This window comes from Elephas maximus, chromosome 6, assembly GCF_024166365.1.
Source record: "Elephas maximus indicus isolate mEleMax1 chromosome 6, mEleMax1 primary haplotype, whole genome shotgun sequence".
In the NCBI taxonomy this organism is placed as follows: domain Eukaryota; kingdom Metazoa; phylum Chordata; class Mammalia; order Proboscidea; family Elephantidae; genus Elephas; species Elephas maximus.
This window is the reverse complement of record NC_064824.1, coordinates 49,852,326-49,869,554: the sequence shown is the minus strand read 5'-3', so window position 1 is coordinate 49,869,554 and position 17,229 is coordinate 49,852,326. Positions and strand designations below refer to the sequence as shown.

The window sequence follows — 17,229 nt, the reverse complement described above, 5'->3', positions numbered from 1 at the left end:
AGGTAACCCTGCCACATCCCTCCCTCCCCTTTACAATAAACACACCTTCCTCCACTTTGTTATATGTAGATAAGCTTAGATGTATAGATTGCAATGCCTCCTAAGTGGGTCAAAATCTTCCAACACCTTCATTGTTCTTTCTAGAGGGACAGATTCTTCTGACACATGCCTCTTTGGGTCCCATGCTTTTTTAAGACCATGATCTTTGGTATGCCAAAGAGAGTCTCCCATTTAAAAGAAGGGCCACTACTGGTCCAGACAAACACCGGAGAATGACCATAGCTAATGGCACCACTAGAGCAATGTCAGTCTAACAGGTCTGAAAACACCGGGTTTAACACAAGGAGGCTCTCCCTGACCTCAGCTCCAGCCCACACCTTTGTCCCAGGCCATGATTCCCTTCTTCCACCTGTTTAACCAATAGACAATGCCATGGGAGGCCTGGATTTTTCTAAGCCCTTCACCTCACCTGTGTGGGTGAATTGTCAATGGGGCAACAATGGTACTGGAGCATCCCACTTGCCCCAGCCAGATGAATTCTCCCAAGGGGGCAGCCAAGAGCCTTTGTTTTCTGACTGAACCCCAAGATTGCCTTGGCAAGGGTAGGTCCAGCATACAGTGAGGGCCCAAGAAGCTCTCAGCCTCCACAGGGGATTACCATCTCATACTGACCACCCAGATATGCTGCCCAAAGGGACAGAGGCGGCCTCTGTGGAGCAGCTGAGACTCAGGCCTGTCTCACAGAGGATGCCTTCTTGAGAAGTGCCGGAAAGGAGGGCTTTGAGGACTATGGTATTCCTAGTTACCTTATAGGCTTTCACAAACCGGACAAAGACTGGAAAGAAGACAGAGGGTGGTGTCGTCTTGGGGTTTTCTCCAAAGTACTTTACAACATCATCAAAGGCATCCTATGAAGAAGCAAATTTCTCTTGAATTTCATTAATTCCAGCATTGGAACTTGATGCTGTGGGGGAAAACTGAAGTGGCGGAGGAAAGCTAAGCAGCTCTCATCCCTGGGGCCCCCTCCTTCACCTCCCACAATCTTCCATAGATGCCACGTTTCCTCCAAATGCCTCGACAAAGACCACCAGGAGAAGGCAACAGTGAGACACAGGGATTCCTCTCTGGCAACTCCTGCCATGTCTACACATGCACACAGACACCGTTCAAGAGTTTCCTAAGGCTAGGGCTCCTTACAACCATTGAGGTTAGAGAGACCTCAGATAAGACACTCTGATGCCAAATCCCAATTTGCTTCAATGATCCTTACAGTATCCCCACATAGTGGACACTCAGTCTCTGCTTGAACCCTTCTGTGATGCAAGACAGTCTTGCGGGGAGGCCCTTCCAGTCAGCCTACTTTCTGAGTCCCCCACACTTTGCCTTCCCTTCTACAATAATGTCTAGCTCACTCTGTACTGTTTTGCAGGTTTGTTTGTGTATCAGCGATCCCCAGTGTAGTGTAAGATTTTTAGATCGAGGTCTACGGACACCCAATACACCTGGAACACTGCTGTGCTAAGCACAGACCTGATACAAGTTGGTTCAACTGAATGAAGGACTCATGCAGGAGGGAGTCTAGGAATAAAAGCAAGGGAGACAGGACAGGGAGGGACTCTAAAGATCCCAAATTAGAAAAGGGCAATGAGCAGAACAGGGGCTTCCAGGGACAACAATCAGAAAGATCCTCACTCCTCCTCCTGTAATAATCACCGGCTACATAACAATTCTACCCCCAGCGAACAGGGCAATAGAACATTTCTTCCCCAACCAGGGCGTGCGCCCCACATAGCTTCAGGGATCCCATCTCTTCTTTGTGGGTGTCCAGGGCCACCGGTGCTTACCTGTGCAATCTTGGCATCATCCTGCAGCTTCTTCAGCTTCCCCTCGTTGTTGAGGATGAAATCCTTCAGCAGCGTGTTGTGGTCGTGCATGGTGTACTCCCTCTTGGTCAAGTCCATGCCCCTCTGGAGCTCCTTAACATCCAATAAAACATTCTCCAGGGAGACTGAAGTAGAGAAGAAATAGTCCAGTGAACCTCAGACAGCAAAGTCAAATCCATGGCTAGTCTAGTTGGTAAGCCAAGTTCTAAGCAGATTCTTAAGAGACATAAACTGGTTACTCAAGGGCCTTCTACCTAGCTTCTGCCTTTCTCAGCAGAGATCCTTGAACATGAATAATATACTGAGCACTCACCATCAGGCACTGCAGTAAGTTCTTTACATGCACCAATTCATTTTTACCATTAGCCCATTTTGCCAACAAGTAATAAAGAGGCTGGCTACATGGTATGCCCCAAAAAGATATACTGAAATTATAACCCCTGGTTCCTGTGAACATGATCTTGTTTGGAAATTGGATCTTTGAAGATGTTATCAGTTAACATGAGGTCTTACTAGAGTAGGGTGGGTTTTAATTCCTTTTAACTGGTGTCCTTATAAAACAGAAGAGACACAGAGACAGAGGGAAGATGGCCATATGAAGAGGCAGAGATGGAGTCAGGCTGCAGCTACAACCCAAGGAACACCTGAAGCTACCCAAAGCTGGGAGAGACAAGAAAAAATCTTCCTCAAGTGCCTTCAGAGACAGCATGGCCTGGTTGGCACTCTGAAGTTGAACGCCTAGCCTACAGAACCATGAGGGAATAAATTTCTGTTTTTCTAAGCCATCCAATTTGTAGTACTTTGGTACGGTAGCCCTAGAAAACTAATACATGTGGCCTGCCCTAGAAGCTGGCAGAGAAGGAGTTCAGATGGTAAGTGTAGACTCCAGCTCCTGTGCTGGTACACAAACATTCCATTTCTCTTACAAGACATAGCCTATCAGTTGGCCTCTATACTCAGAGGTTGCTTAACTGTAATGGGTCCAAGACATTAATCCTCTGCTTAACAGAAGTGTGCCTTTCTGTACTTGTTTGCACTTCTGGTGCTCTCCAGCAGGGGGTAGCATTTTGTTGGTTGAACTTTAGCTGTGTTGACCAGTAGGGCTAGCTGGAAACAACCTTGGACAGGTTCTCTTTTTATGCTAAACACCCCCCTCCCTGCTTCAAAATGGCTCACCAAGAGCTTTCATTATCTGCAGTGTAGCCAACCCACCCTAGAGCAGGACACTCCTTAGGTCTCCCGAGGCAGTTACCCAAAGGAGGTCCAGCCCCACCTCTGGCCCCTGATTGCCTGACCCAGCTCTGCACACGGATGAATTACAGAACAATGTGTTATGTTTTCCCCTTACAAGACTCACAATGTCTTATGCATCTTTGACTCCCAATGCTTACAACAGTGTCAAGTACACAGCAGGCACTCAAGTAATGTTCCCTGGGTAAATAAAAGAATGAATGAAAGAGAATGAGTAAACGAACAGCCGAGGGGGAGAAAATGAAGGTGCGAGTAAATGAATGAAGGTATAAAGAATCTGTGTCAGCCACCTGGGTATCATAGAGCAAACACAGAACACGGCCACAAGGTGCCTCAGTCTCCCCATCTCCCCCACTATTTTTTTTTGCCCCCCCCCAAATGATTTACTTTTGGGAATCTTGTTTGAATCATATAAAATGTGTTACTAATTAGTAAGATGGCAATTTTCTTTTTTAACATTTTTCCTGAATTAGAATTTGACGTTTAAGAACCCTTATTCTAGGCAAAGGGGAACTTTAAAGAAGAAAAACCATTCCACCAGAACCAAACTCCTGGTAAGTGCCTAAGGAAGCACCAAGGCCTCCGCAGACTGTCTCAACCTGCACTGGAGTCTCAGTAGCGACAAAATCACCTCTCCCTGCCTCGGTCTCCCCCGACTGATCAGTCAGCAGCATCTGCTCAATATCAGTGTGGCATCTCATTCATTCACTCATTCATTTATTCCCACTGCCCAATTTGTCAGAGGCTATGAGAATTTAAAGATAACTAAAATCTGCTTATACCTTTAAGAAGTACATAGGTTGAAATTGACATGCAAACTTCTATAATAAAATCTGATAAACCATGTAATAGAGGGTAGTGAAGGCTGCTTCAGTAAAAACAGAGAAACCACAGACACTAACTCTGTAGGAAGAAGTCGAAGAAGGTCTTGCCCTCAAAGATTCAATTTCTAAGTTTGGGATAGGCCTCAGGAATCTGAATTCATAGTAAACACCCTGGCTGCTTCCGATTCAAGGTGGCAATTTGAGCCTGTAACTAACTGCAAGATCAATTTGCATGTCCTTCCTTCTTCCAACCTAATATTGTTTTGAGCAAACATGGTATCTTGGAAGATACACTATATGAGATGTAAGAAGATCTGGGCCCTAGGCCTGTTTCTATCCTATTCTACCAAGGTCACCTTGGGCAAGACATTTAACCTCAAATAATGTCAGTTTTCTTATCTATACAATGAGATACTATCACCTTGTACATCCCAGCTATTTCTGAGTCACTGATGATTTAAAATGATAAACTCTCATAGCAAAGTAACAATGAAGAAGTATAGATAATTTAACTTGTGCTCAGGCTAAAGGCAAACATTTAGAAGGGCCACACCTGAGCAAGCTGATACTACAATATCAAATTAAAGTGTTCATTGGGAGTGACTCTCACATTGTTAAATTTCAAATAGCAGCAAAAGAATAAAAATGACAATAATGGAAGAGGAAGGTACACAAGGCCCAAAGACTGGGATCTTTCCAGGAGATACTGAGAGAAAACCAAAACCAAACCCAGTGCTGTCAAGTCGATTCCGGCTCATAGCTACCCTAGAGAACAGAGTAGAACTGCCTCACAGACTTTCCAAGGAGCCCCTGGCGGATTCGAACTGCCGAACATTTGGTTAGCAGCCGGAGCACTTAACCACTATGCCACCAGGGTTTCCATACTGAGAGAAGTCACCTTCATATCCTTAATCACTGATGCTCTTAGGAGTGGACAACACCATGGATATGTTTCAGCTTAGAGCATCTGACTTCTTGAGGCCTTGCCTTCTTAAAGAGGTTCTGGAGAGTGGCTTAAGCAGGAAATAGTTCTCCCATGATTAAAGGGGCTAAACAATGTTAATTACTGAAATCAAGTACCTGCAGCAGCTTTCTCCACATAATGAAGCTCATTATAAAACAGGGACACTTGGTGATATTTTTCTTTCACAACATTGGATATATAGTGCAACAGGGTTTGCTTCCGGTCTGTTGACTTTGTATCTAAGAGCTGAAAACAAAAGGGAACACGGCTTGGGTGCAAGAACAAAGGATGATAGGAGCCTTACCCACCAGATAGTTTTCCCATCCAGAGTGAGTAACTGTGTATAGTTGTCCAACGGGGTGACAAAAACATTTGCAGAAGAAATTCAAGATTCAATCTGTTCTTTGGACAACCAGCCCACTGATGGTTAAATGCCTGGAGGACGTCCTGATCAGGGGGTGTGCTACACATTACAGATGACTCCAAACACCTAAGAATGGTTCACATCTTTTCTTATATCAGTTGTGCCCTACCCCCTCACGCTCTGTGCCATCTCTCCTGGCTGAAAACCAGGCAAACTCTAATTGTAGTGCTCTAGAAAGTCAATAAGCAGAGAAGTGGAGTGGGGAGCTGGCAGTGTGTGCGGGTGCCCCCTACACAGCAGAGCTCCTACCTGCAGCCTTCATAGTTAGTTCAGCTGCTCTTATTCCTGAGTCTCTAATGACCCAAAACAGATATACTCCACTGCCATGCTGCTACAGCTGATATGCTCAATCTGCCAAGGGACTGACCTGTGACTGCCTGGACATTCCCTATCAAATAAACAGGTCTCTTTGGCTAGGAACTCAGCCGCTACCCAACTTTCTTGTGTGTAAGCTACTCTAGCCTCACAAAGCTGCGGGAAGAGGGCTTCACTGAGGGTTTTGACTCTGAAAAAAGCAGAGCATCTTTTCCCATCATCAAAAAAGAAATTAAAAAATACAGAAAAATATAAAGCAGGGAAAAAATTCCTGTAATCCCATCTAACCTCTCTATGAACATTCTGACCTATTTCCATTCAGTCTTTTTTCCCTACAGATTTTACTTAGTTGGGATCAAACTTTACATGCCATTTATATACCCTGACTCCTTTTCTAAACACAAATTTACCCCTTTCTTTGAAAATTCTTCACAATTATTTTAATAGCTGAAGAACAGTCCACTGTAGGAACTACTATTATAACATAGTTAATCATTTCCCAAAATGTTGGACTTCCAGATGGTTACCAATTATGTGCAATTATAAATATGATACAGCATCCAAAATCCAGACTTCTGAGGAAAGATTCCTAGAAATGGAAACACTGAGTTAAAGGGCATGAATATTTTTAAGGCTCTAAGTGTTACTGCCAATACTACCAAATGGTGTTCCAGGACATTTGTACCAATTTATCCTCCCACTAGCAGAAAACCTTCATCAAGACACCTCATCTCAACGTCCAAGAGCAGACTCCCTCCACTCCAGGACTTAATCTCTGCCAGCTGTTTTCTCCTTCACATAGTTCTTTTATTTCTTTCAGGGCACTCACCAGATCTAAACTCTGAAGTTTAAATCCATAAACTGCTCCTCGTTTACTGCTATTCATATAGTTTCCAAGGGCCAAGATGATCTGCAAGCAAAGAGAGGCAAGAGAAGCCTATCAGTATAGCATCCCAGGGAGCGGAATGCAGCGGACAAGCCAGCTCTTCCATACATGAATATGAGGAAAACTTCACTTGCCTCCAGAATTTTCTTGAGTTTTTGAGATGACTTTATAGAGACAGATGCTGCTATAACTGCGTGTAGTTGCTAGATTCCAATCAAAAGAAGGAAGGGAGGAAAAAGACATGTTAAAAATTGGCAACTAAAAATTAACATAGAAAAGCAGACCTTAAAATCCTAACGCTGAGATCTCGTTTTTCCTAAGCATAACAAATTTAAGTTGTCCCAAAGATCTTAGGTAGCCCTACAAGCTCTTCTCTAAAACTGTTAGCAGTAACAATAACATAAGAACTTCTTTATCACAAAATCTGTAACCAAGAGATCAGAGTTAAAGGTCAACAGCATCTTCTGGTAAAACTCAATTCCTTGCCTGCCACTTCTAGTCATGAAATACATAAAATTTATATTTTTATAAAGATATAAAGATATAGGTATATATAAATTGATACATTTGAACATCAATGAAGCTGTCCAAGAATGGAGAAAAAAAAGCAAAAGGAATCTTATCATCCTCCAGAAGTTCTCAAAACATGTTTTTCAACAGACGTGCTACTATAATCAGCAACTGATAAGTTTATTTAGAAACCAAACCAGGAAAGAACTGAAGTTTATGATATTTATAAGCCTGTACTAGATTCACACAATGAAACAGGAGAGAGATGGTTGGCTATTATTTCCCTATCACCACAGTCTAACCCAATACACTTCAAAGGAAGAAGGCTGCTAGGACAATTTAATGCTTCCAATGAAAGTTATAAGCCTGTTCACTAAAGACACAGGATAATTTTTAGAAATTAAAGTTACATTTTCAGTCTTGCCAACCCAGCCAGAGGATTGGTATCTTTAAGAGGGGACCAAGTTTGAGAGAATGGGTCTCCTTGCCCCCCAGGATTGAAGCACCCTTTGAAATCCAGGGGACATCTATCTGTAAGACCCAGAAAATGACATTCTCAAGGGAGAATAACAATACAGAAATACGCCATTTTTCAAACTTACTTTACATAAGTTTTCAAATTTACTTCGCATACACAACATGTAAAAGATGGCTAAAATAAAATACAATCAAGAAAGTTGTGGGAAGGAGTCTTTAGAGCCCATCACACCAAGTACAATTTTGGGAGAGACCTAAAGGAAAAAAAAAGGATTCTATGTTTCTTTGAGTCCCTCCCCCACCAAGCTGCTCTACTCACAGGAGTCAGCATCTGAATGCTTTCAGCAAAGTTCCCAATAAAAGCCATGATGGTCATTTTCTGCATGAGCCTCTCAATTTTACTGAACTGCATCATGAATCGGTCTTCATCTGACAAGTTCTCCAGGGGCTTCCTTTCCCGCTCATAAAGCCGAAGCACTTTCACCTCATTCTCAGTTGGCAAGAACCTCATCAAACATTCTACAAAGTCTACAGGCAACGTCTTCAAGTCAAATCTGAAGACAGATGGGGACAGGCTGGTGTTAGAAAGAGAACCCCCTACCCCTTAACCACACCTTGGTCTGGTCAAGCTCATGAACTACCCCGTGACTGAGTTCAAGAGTAGTACTAGTACTGTGAACGACCCACCCTGGTACTGGTTCCTGACTGTGGATCAAGTACCTTACTTGGTCCTTCCTCAAAACCTGTACCTTACCATAGGCTGCCATTCCGTTTTTAGACTACCGTTGTAATTAATTCTAAACCCACTGCCATCAAGTCAATTCCGACTCATAGCAACCCCATAGGACACAGCAGAACTTCCCCATAGGGTTTCCAAGCAGCAATTTGTAGATTCAGACTGCTGACCTTTTGGTTAGCAGCAAAGCTAACCAAAAGGGTTCCCAGTTAGTTCTAAGCCTCTGGAAATCAATGGTTAAATGACAGCAGGAAGAGGCAGGATGAAGGCTGAAGCCATCTAATGGTTAAGTGGTTCAAGGACATGGTTTTCTGGACAATGTAAAGTACTGCTAAATAAGGAGATTGAGACTATACACAGAATTATGAAATATCTGGTGAATTCTGTAAAATATTTCAATTAAACCAAGAGATTGGGACATTCTTTGCTTCTTTAGGAAAAAAATGCATCCAAATGCCTGTGCTGTATGGATGTTTTAGCTTAAATGCAAACATCCCTTCAAGGAATGCCAGGTCTGTGGATGTATGCTCAATCTGAACAAAGTATTTGCTACGACCTCTATTTTATTCTCTGAACAATCTCCTTTGAGCCAAATAATAGTTACATTTAATCATCACTACAAACAAGATTAAAAACCAGAATGCATATCAGAAATGAGAAAGATTACAGGAGGCACTGGACTGTTAGTTTATAGCCTCAAATTATTTTTTAGGGTCATCTACTCCTCCTCTTAAGAGTCTCTGATTAAAATTTATAAAGTATCAACTTGTGAAGACTTAGTTCCTGAAACATTTAGTAACATCCTTATCATATTTTTAAGTCACCACGGCCACAAGGAGAGTAGAATGTTAATAGAGAAGTAAATAAAACCAACGCCTTCTATGCAGTTCAAAAATAAAGGAGAACAGAACTTTGTTTAAAATGTCTTGAAAATGCACAGAGCAACAGAAATCATATTCCTATTGTTATGAATTAAAATATACACCTGTATCATATTTGCATTTGGCATTGAATTGTGGCATTCCACAAATGCCATCAAATTCATATTCAACAAATCTGGACTGAATTCTGATACTCTAGAGAAAGCTGATATTTTCTTCCCTTCCCTAACATCTGCAATACTCGGCTCAACTTTCCTTTTCTATAAGCATTGCTGTAGGCCTATCTAAGAGAGCAAACCAAGATAATAAATGATGTAACAATCCAGATGTTATTTTTCAAAAGCAATTAATCACTCATTCTAATACAGCACTCCCTAGGGTAATCTCTGGTCTGCCTCTTTAGTATTACCATGTTATTCAACCCCGAAGTAGCACACACGTAAGAAAGGGCATCTCCAGTGCGCGGATATCAAGAATTGCTCAATCTTTTATCTTAGACCTTGTCCCGCTATTGAAACATTTCCATTATCTATCAATTCATAACTTTCTTATTTTCATTTTTTATCCTTAACTTACTCAGATATAATTCTCCACAATGCTCTGAACTTACACATGAATAGCTTTACATATCTCGTCGGCAGTCTTTCCAGCCTTCCTTAAAGTGATGGCAAGGTTTTTTGCCCTATTTGCTTCTAGTAAGGTCACTTTGTTTGATCCCTTCTGTGTTATCTTCTGTTTGCTTGAAGAAAGATCAATGGCAGGACCTTGGGCTTTTGTCTTGAATATTTCCTCAAACTCATCCACATTTAAGTCCTGGGGGAGAAATTAAATCGGCAAATTAAATCCTACTTAAAAATTAACCCAGAAAGTCACCATTTGGACAGTTTCTTTGGCACCAAAGATTTTACTTTTCCTATTTAATATCTGTTTTTGCCATAGTTGGCTCACTTTTTCCTATTTTTGGCACAGTGAGACTTGTGACACATAAACAGAAAGAAATCTCTAAAGCAGACAATTCAATTGCCTTTCAACAGTTAGCTTGCATAGATGGCTACCATGGACTAAAACTGCCTATCAAAAGGAGGTAGGCAGTATGATTACTGAGTTCTTATTTGCATACAATTCAATAAAGGGTTTTTATGCCCTTTTATAAATTAAGGGCAGGGACTATATAACATACATATGTTGTGGCATACACTGATGCACAAAGCTTACATTTTTAAATAATTTTTAAACAGTTTTAGAACCATTTTACAAAACAGCATTTGTTTTTATTTAATATTATCAAATGTTTTCTTGTTTACATCGAGGCATTTAAAACACTAGCAGTTCATCATCAAAACTTCTAGGTTAAAAGAGCAGCCATTTTGGCTGTCCTGGACAGCGAGGCCCCATTTCTAACCAGTGAGAATGATACCTCCAGAATGCGTTCGTCATCAATTTCATTGAAGACTGTGCCGTTGATCTGATTGGGCTTCAGGGCAACCCAGTTGAAAACCGGCATTCTGAACTTTGTCTTGATTGGCTTCTTAATTTTCACAGCTAGAGATGTCAGAGAGAATGAAATTAAGCCCCATCAAGACCCCGTGACCTCAGAAACAATTAGACAACAGTCCTTGCAGATGACACTTTAACACTGGAGGAAGGGTGGCAAGAGGCGCCTAAGTGTTTTTAAATAGGGAAAATATCACGCATGGCCTTGGCCAGAGCGTTTTGAGGTCATCATTTATTTGGCTGACTGGATACAATGTAGTGTTAAAGCTGTCTAAGATCTGGGGGTTGATATAAAAATAAAAAAAAAAAAAAGGCAGGAATTTGGACTACCGTATTACGGCCACAATATTGGGACAATGCTTAGGACAAATTGTTTTTTGAGGAAAAAAAAATTATTATTAATGTTATTGGATGGCAGATAGGGTGAACACACTGTGACTTCGACATTGGTGAGTCTATAGTGAATTTTGATATCCTAAATTCTTGGTTCTTGAGTACGTTGTTTCCAAACAAATCTGAAAAGACGATCAGAGACTGCAGACAGTGACTGCCTCAACCACCAGGAAAGTAACATCAAAAAAGCTGACTTTCAGCCAGAGCAATACATTCCTGAGTATGATTTTCATAGAGGGGATTTATATTTACTGCTTAGAAATTTCAAACAAATGAAGGGCCATGGATGGCCCAAATTAGAAAAATGTTTAAGACAGAAAGAGGTACTACTTAGAAATCAAGACATTATATTGTTTCTCAGGAATGGCAACGGTCACTTCTTCCCTCTTTCTGGGGAACAAGGTCTCCCCAGGCCTCAGCTATGTGAAACTAGAAGGCATCAATGGACACACTAAAAATACAGAAAACCTCTTAATACAGAGAAAGAGGATCTTTAAAGGTCAGAAAAAAAATGCTAACTCTTCTTACTGTGTGGATATGGGCTAAAAGGAAATCTATTAAAGAATTCTGTGTATTAATTACACATCATAAAGAAGTCTTCCCAAACCATTTAGCTATACATGTTCTCCTTCACAGGTCTGTCCCAGGAAGCCCACCCCACTATTTGGGAGTTCCACTATCTGCCATCATTAGCAAGTGAGGGCAGACAGCTCCAAAGGCTTCAGTGCAGAACAAAAAAAAATGTGATACACAACTGAGCTTTCATCCGGCTGTCTGTCTCTTTGGGAGTTAGCTGGACATGGGAGACAAAGGGTGCCGCCTCTCATTCCTCCAGAGTTACAAAGGCCATGTAAACAGCAGGAATGTCATCTGATAACCCACACAAAAGCATGCAGGAACACAGAAACACAGCTTTTTGCCAAACCAGTCCTTTCCGCCACCAGCCTCAAGTCTCCACTATCCACCAATGTCAGATTCCTCGTCACTTCTGTCTATGCTACCCAGGAAAACCAATAGCCTCTAAGGGGTAAAGGAACCAAGCTTCCTCTAATCTGGCGTTTCAGCAATGGGCGGTGGTAGAGGGACACGGGGAAGGAGCTGTGCAGGGATCTTTTCATAATCTGAGGTGACAGGTGCCATTTGCTTCCTACATTCCCATTCCATTTATAGCTACTCTACTCTTAACTCTTTAGCAAGACTAGTGATAGGCCTGAGATCAGAACACAGGCAAGGAAGTTCTCTAAGAAAAGCTTTTACTGACTCAGATACTAGCTCCAATGAGAGATATATAGGTGACCACAAGATATATCCTGTCCCCCGTATTCAGGCTAAAGAAAAGTGGCTCTGAGCAAATGAGTAGGTTGGTGGTTCTTCACAGAGCAAGCCAGAGAACAGAGGGAGAAAACTGAAAAAGAGGCTTTTCCCAGCAGCTCCTCCTTGTTCTGTGAAGGAGCACTCCTCTTCTCCTCAGAATAGATCCAAAACCCTTCTAGAGTTGAGGCCTTGGATCCAACTATGAAAATTAAATTAAAAGGAAAACATTCCTTTTCTCGGGGCAAAAGGAATGTGGCATATGAAACCCAGAATGACCAATTAGAAGACAACAATCTCTTCTACAGTGTCAACTAAAAGATATGGGCAAACCAGGAGTAACAGTCAGCCAACAACAAGACTGCCCGCAGACACAAAGGCAAAATGCAATGATGGGTCAAAGAAAGATGGAGTGGAAAGATGTCAAGGCACAATGTGACCAATGGGAACGCATGGTAAATACGCAACACACTCAGTGAGGAGCAACCTACAGAAAAGCTTGATTGGCCCATCTTTTGTGGAAGCAGAGAGAAGAAAAAAAAAAATTAGATATGGTTAGAGTCAAGGGGCTCAGCAGTTCACGTACTTTTAGCATAGAATTTCATGCTTCTTGGACATATTCCACAAGGCAGCACAGAGCCAAAAGTTCATTTCCATTCTGGCCTGCCTTGAAGACGCACTCATTATTTGTTTTGTTTAAAAAAATAATCCTTTTTGGAAGAGGAAAATAAAAAAATATTTATTGCAGTGGTCCCAAACAGCCATATTGAACTATGCTAGGTATTCTACAGGATATGAGCAATTGTATTAAATAAAAGACAATCAGTAGAGGCTCAGATTCCCATTTTGAAGATCCAAGCACATTCTCCTAAAGAGACAGCAAATGTTACAGACTTCCCAGCAGTCTGTTATAGACGTCCTAACCCAGGAAAGGGAGCCAGATCTATCACAGATTTGAGGAAACACGCCTTACACCTCAAATGCTTAGTTCATGTTAGTAATATTTTTTTCTATAAAATGCAAAGGAAACTCTCAACTAGGTAAACTTAGGGGACTACTTCTGGTCCCCTGTCTTGGCCACCAAGAATACACTTGCTCACTGCCTGCTGAAGAGATAAGACATCCTGTTGCCTGTAGGCCCAGAGGTCTTGTGTGGTCTCAGGTTTCTAATTTCCCAGGAGCCCTTGGCAATCAGCTCAGCTCTGTGTCTTGACTCTACTGGGATATCCTGATTCTATCCGGCCTCTTAGTTTCAAACATATACACAGTTAATGAACACACTGTGCAAAACATTTTGCAAAATGGCTACAATCACTAAGTATAAACAGCCAGATTAAGGATAATTACTGAAGAGAGATTAAAGGCCGTATAGAAATCGCCTGATCTCAAGCTATCGTAGACTCGTAAGAGTCTAGAACAGAAAGTGTTGTGATTGCTTAACTATTTATGGAACTAAAGAGGAGTTTCTTCAACCCCATGTATAGTCCTCTAAATTGCATAAGGCACAAAGCAGACAACGTCCAATTGCGGTAACCCTAAATGCAGCAGCTGGCAATCAGGTGAGCACCCCTTAAAATTGTGGGTGCTAACAGAAGCCAATACATTTTAACAATGGAGAAGTGGGCAGAGCCCAGGCACAAAATTCAACCAGACACGAAGGGAGCCCTGGACATGAACTCCTCAGCCTCTTGGCTCTTTCACTCTGCCAAGGCAGTTCTGAGCTCTAACGTTAGTGCTCAGGTGAATGGAAGTGGATGCTATATCACACATTACATTTTGCCAGAGAGAAGGGAGGCAGTACAAAATGAGAGCCACCACAGCACACACACCTCACGGTGAGTGCGCTATGGGCCGTGAGGTAAATCTAGTCAGTAAGCCCAGTGCACGTGATGGTTATGGGTTTTCACACTCAATCACTCAGGACAGCCTGTTGACGGAACAGATTCCTAGGGCTTGTTATGAGGTTTTTTTGTTTGTTGTTCTTTTACATTCCAAAATCCAACAGTTCCACGATGACTCTCCTCCAACCTTTCTCCTTCAGAAGCAATAAAAGTTCTAGAAGAAAGTAGTAGACAGGGAGACCTTGAAGGGTAGAAATGAGTCACTGATTTACTGTGAACATTATCTTGAATGGGCATCTTTGTTTCTTTAACAATTTTACAGAAGTTAAGAGTGGAAGTAAACATCACAGATTGGCTGTGGAACAAGTGTGGTATGGCTGCTTTCTGGTGTCCAAAAGGACTTCAGTGATCACTAGTATGACTGGCCCTGATGACTGGCTGCTAAAACTGCTGCCGGGACACTCTGAGGGATGGAGATCGGGAAATGTTTTACAGCTAAGGTTGCCTGTTGGGCTTCAGGCAAAGGCTCTGAAAACTACTGTAGCCTTGGAAATGGAGGCCTTTAGAGTAGCAGTTCTTCATCCAAAGTCAGAAGCCTCATGAAGAGGCTGAGGTGGATGAGGAAGGAGAATGTCCTAGTGTCAAGGAGATGGTAAAGCTCACAGCAATTCCGAATATATTTTTGGAAAAAGTAAAAACTCATTTCCATTAGTCAAAAATAAGAACTTCTATTTCAAGGCATTACAACAGCTCACTTCCTCTCCCACTTCACTCTCCACTCCCAATTTTATTTTGGGGGTGGAGGGTGAGGTAAGGAAGCTGTATTCTATCTCCTGGTTAAGAGGAGGAAAATATTCTTTATTCAGAAACATTTAAAGGCATGGAAATTCTGCTGTTGGCAGCCTTTCTCCTTGAAGCTTGAATCTACTAGAGTGAGTTCTGATATCCTCAAATATGGAGAAGAAATGCCTGGAAGCCTACATCAGGCAATGGAACAGAAAGGTGTTTGCCCTTTCAAAGATGATATTGTATATACATTTAACAAAAAAGACCGCTAAGCACTCAGCTCAGTGCCCACAGGTGTCTGAGAAGTGTTTTCTGAACCCATGAAAATGTACTAATCCTTAAGAAGATAGTTTATCTCCCTTTCTCTACATCTGGAGAGTAGAAGGACGGAAGAAGGTTAAGAGACAATTTCACCTTCACTGGCTACACTGGCAAGAAATGTTCTAATATTAAGAGGAGATACGTGTGATAGCAACAGACCTGCACTCTGAAAGAATGCCTTTAGCCCTCAGGAGATAAGACAAATGAGTATTTCTCACACAAGTAAAAAAAAAAAAAAAAATTTAAGTACCTGGGCTTAATTCTGGACTCTTACCTGCTAATCCTGAGTTGAAAACCACTGTGGGCGAGGATGTTCCAGGCAGTGGGGGTGCAGAGGGGGGCGGTGGGGGCGGTAAAGGAGGAGCTGGCACAGTCTCGGCTGCAGGTCCTGGGAGAGGAGGGGGTGGGGGAGGGGGTGGGGGAGGGGGTGGCGGGGGTGGTGGAGGCGGGGGGTGGCGGCATAGGTGGTGTTACTGGACCATTTTGCACTAGCAAAGGAGAAAAGGAACAGATGTGACTTCAAAAACAGAGGAATTTTTTTTTTCCTCACAGTATGTCACATACATGTATCTGAAAAACAAAGCATTTAAAAGGACAAAAGGATATTTTTTCAAAGACTATAAGATTTCCTCATTGACAAATGGGTAGATCACAACACATGTGGAGATTTATAACCTTAATCTCAACAGATGAATTGTTCTACAAATAAGTATAAGAACATGCCAACATAAACAAAGGGCATAAATGGCCAGTTGGTAAAAGAAACACAAATACCCCAACCCTACCTTAGTCCTCATGCCAAGGCTCCTTACCTGCTTCAGGTGCATCTGATGACAGAGGTAGTGGTGGGGGAGGCGGGGGCAAGGGCCCTGAGGTGGCGGCCCCCGTTACTGGTCCAACATAGGTACCAACTGCCACTTCGGACCCCACAGGCAATGTGCCTGAGGCCACGACTGGCAGTATAGCGATCTCCCCATCCCCTTTCTTCTGAATTTTAATGGTCCCTTGTTTCTCCAGTTCATGGATCTTTTTTTCCAGGGTAGACTGTCTTTGAATGGCTTCTTCTTTTTCCTTGACCATTTTTCTTAATGTGTGAACCTGGGTATTTGCATCTTTGTAGATTTCCTGCAAGAGAGTCTGTGATGAAGAATTTGTCTTCATGTGACATTCCCATCTGTCCCCATCAGATGGGCACACTGAGGATAAAGAAAATAACTAAAAAGTAGGAAAAGGATATGGAGTCCTTGAGTGGCACAGTTAAGCACTCGACTACTAGCTTAAAAGTTGGCGGTTCAAATCCATACAGAGGTACCTCGGAAGAGAGACCTGGTGATTTGCTTCCAACTTTGAAAACCCTAGAGAGCAAGCAGTTCTACTCTGCACACGTGGGTCACCTTGCGTTGGAACAGATTCAACAGCAACTAACAGCAGGAAATAGATACTTATACAAATAGTAATTATATGGAACTCAACCAGAATTTATAAAGTCCCATCAATCGTCAATTGTTCACCGGTAACATACACCAACGTAGTCTGGCAATTGTGTCATTGTTAAGATAGGTCTTTACACTTAATAAATACAGCTAACTCAATTTTCTCAGCAAGTGGAGAGGAGCAGGGCAGAAATGATCCCAAAATCATTTTACAGTTGACTCTGGAATATACTAACTCTATTCTGGTGGTACAGCATGCTTTGCTTTCACTTATTACAAAATTCCTTTGTAACTTCTAGAAACGTATCAGCTAACAACAGACAAAAGGGCCTGGGACCGAAGTCAGACTGGGATTAAACACGCTTTGCAGAGAGCATGGAATCATCTACTCGTGAGTAAGCAGGAGTGAGCAGTTCTTGAACTAATTGTTCTGGCCCTCACAATGCCCCCTTGACCAGGGCTCAGGGCAGGGACCGTGTGAACATCTTCCCTTTGGTAA

The 17,229-nt window shown here is 42.2% G+C and overlaps 1 protein-coding gene across 1 annotated transcript in view; it reads right to left on the bottom strand.

The window, feature by feature from the left end:
• The window catches only part of FMNL2 (formin like 2), a 347,858-nt gene that overhangs the window by 8,919 nt on the left and 321,710 nt on the right, over window positions 1–17,229 (bottom strand). Inside the window, 11 exon segments of the mRNA XM_049887240.1 lie at window positions 807–908; window positions 1,845–2,008; window positions 5,039–5,168; window positions 6,491–6,571; window positions 6,682–6,750; window positions 7,854–8,088; window positions 9,762–9,964; window positions 10,569–10,693; window positions 15,572–15,755; window positions 15,757–15,785; window positions 16,110–16,422. Of these exon segments, the coding sequence (XP_049743197.1) occupies window positions 807–908; window positions 1,845–2,008; window positions 5,039–5,168; window positions 6,491–6,571; window positions 6,682–6,750; window positions 7,854–8,088; window positions 9,762–9,964; window positions 10,569–10,693; window positions 15,572–15,755; window positions 15,757–15,785; window positions 16,110–16,422 (1,635 nt within the window).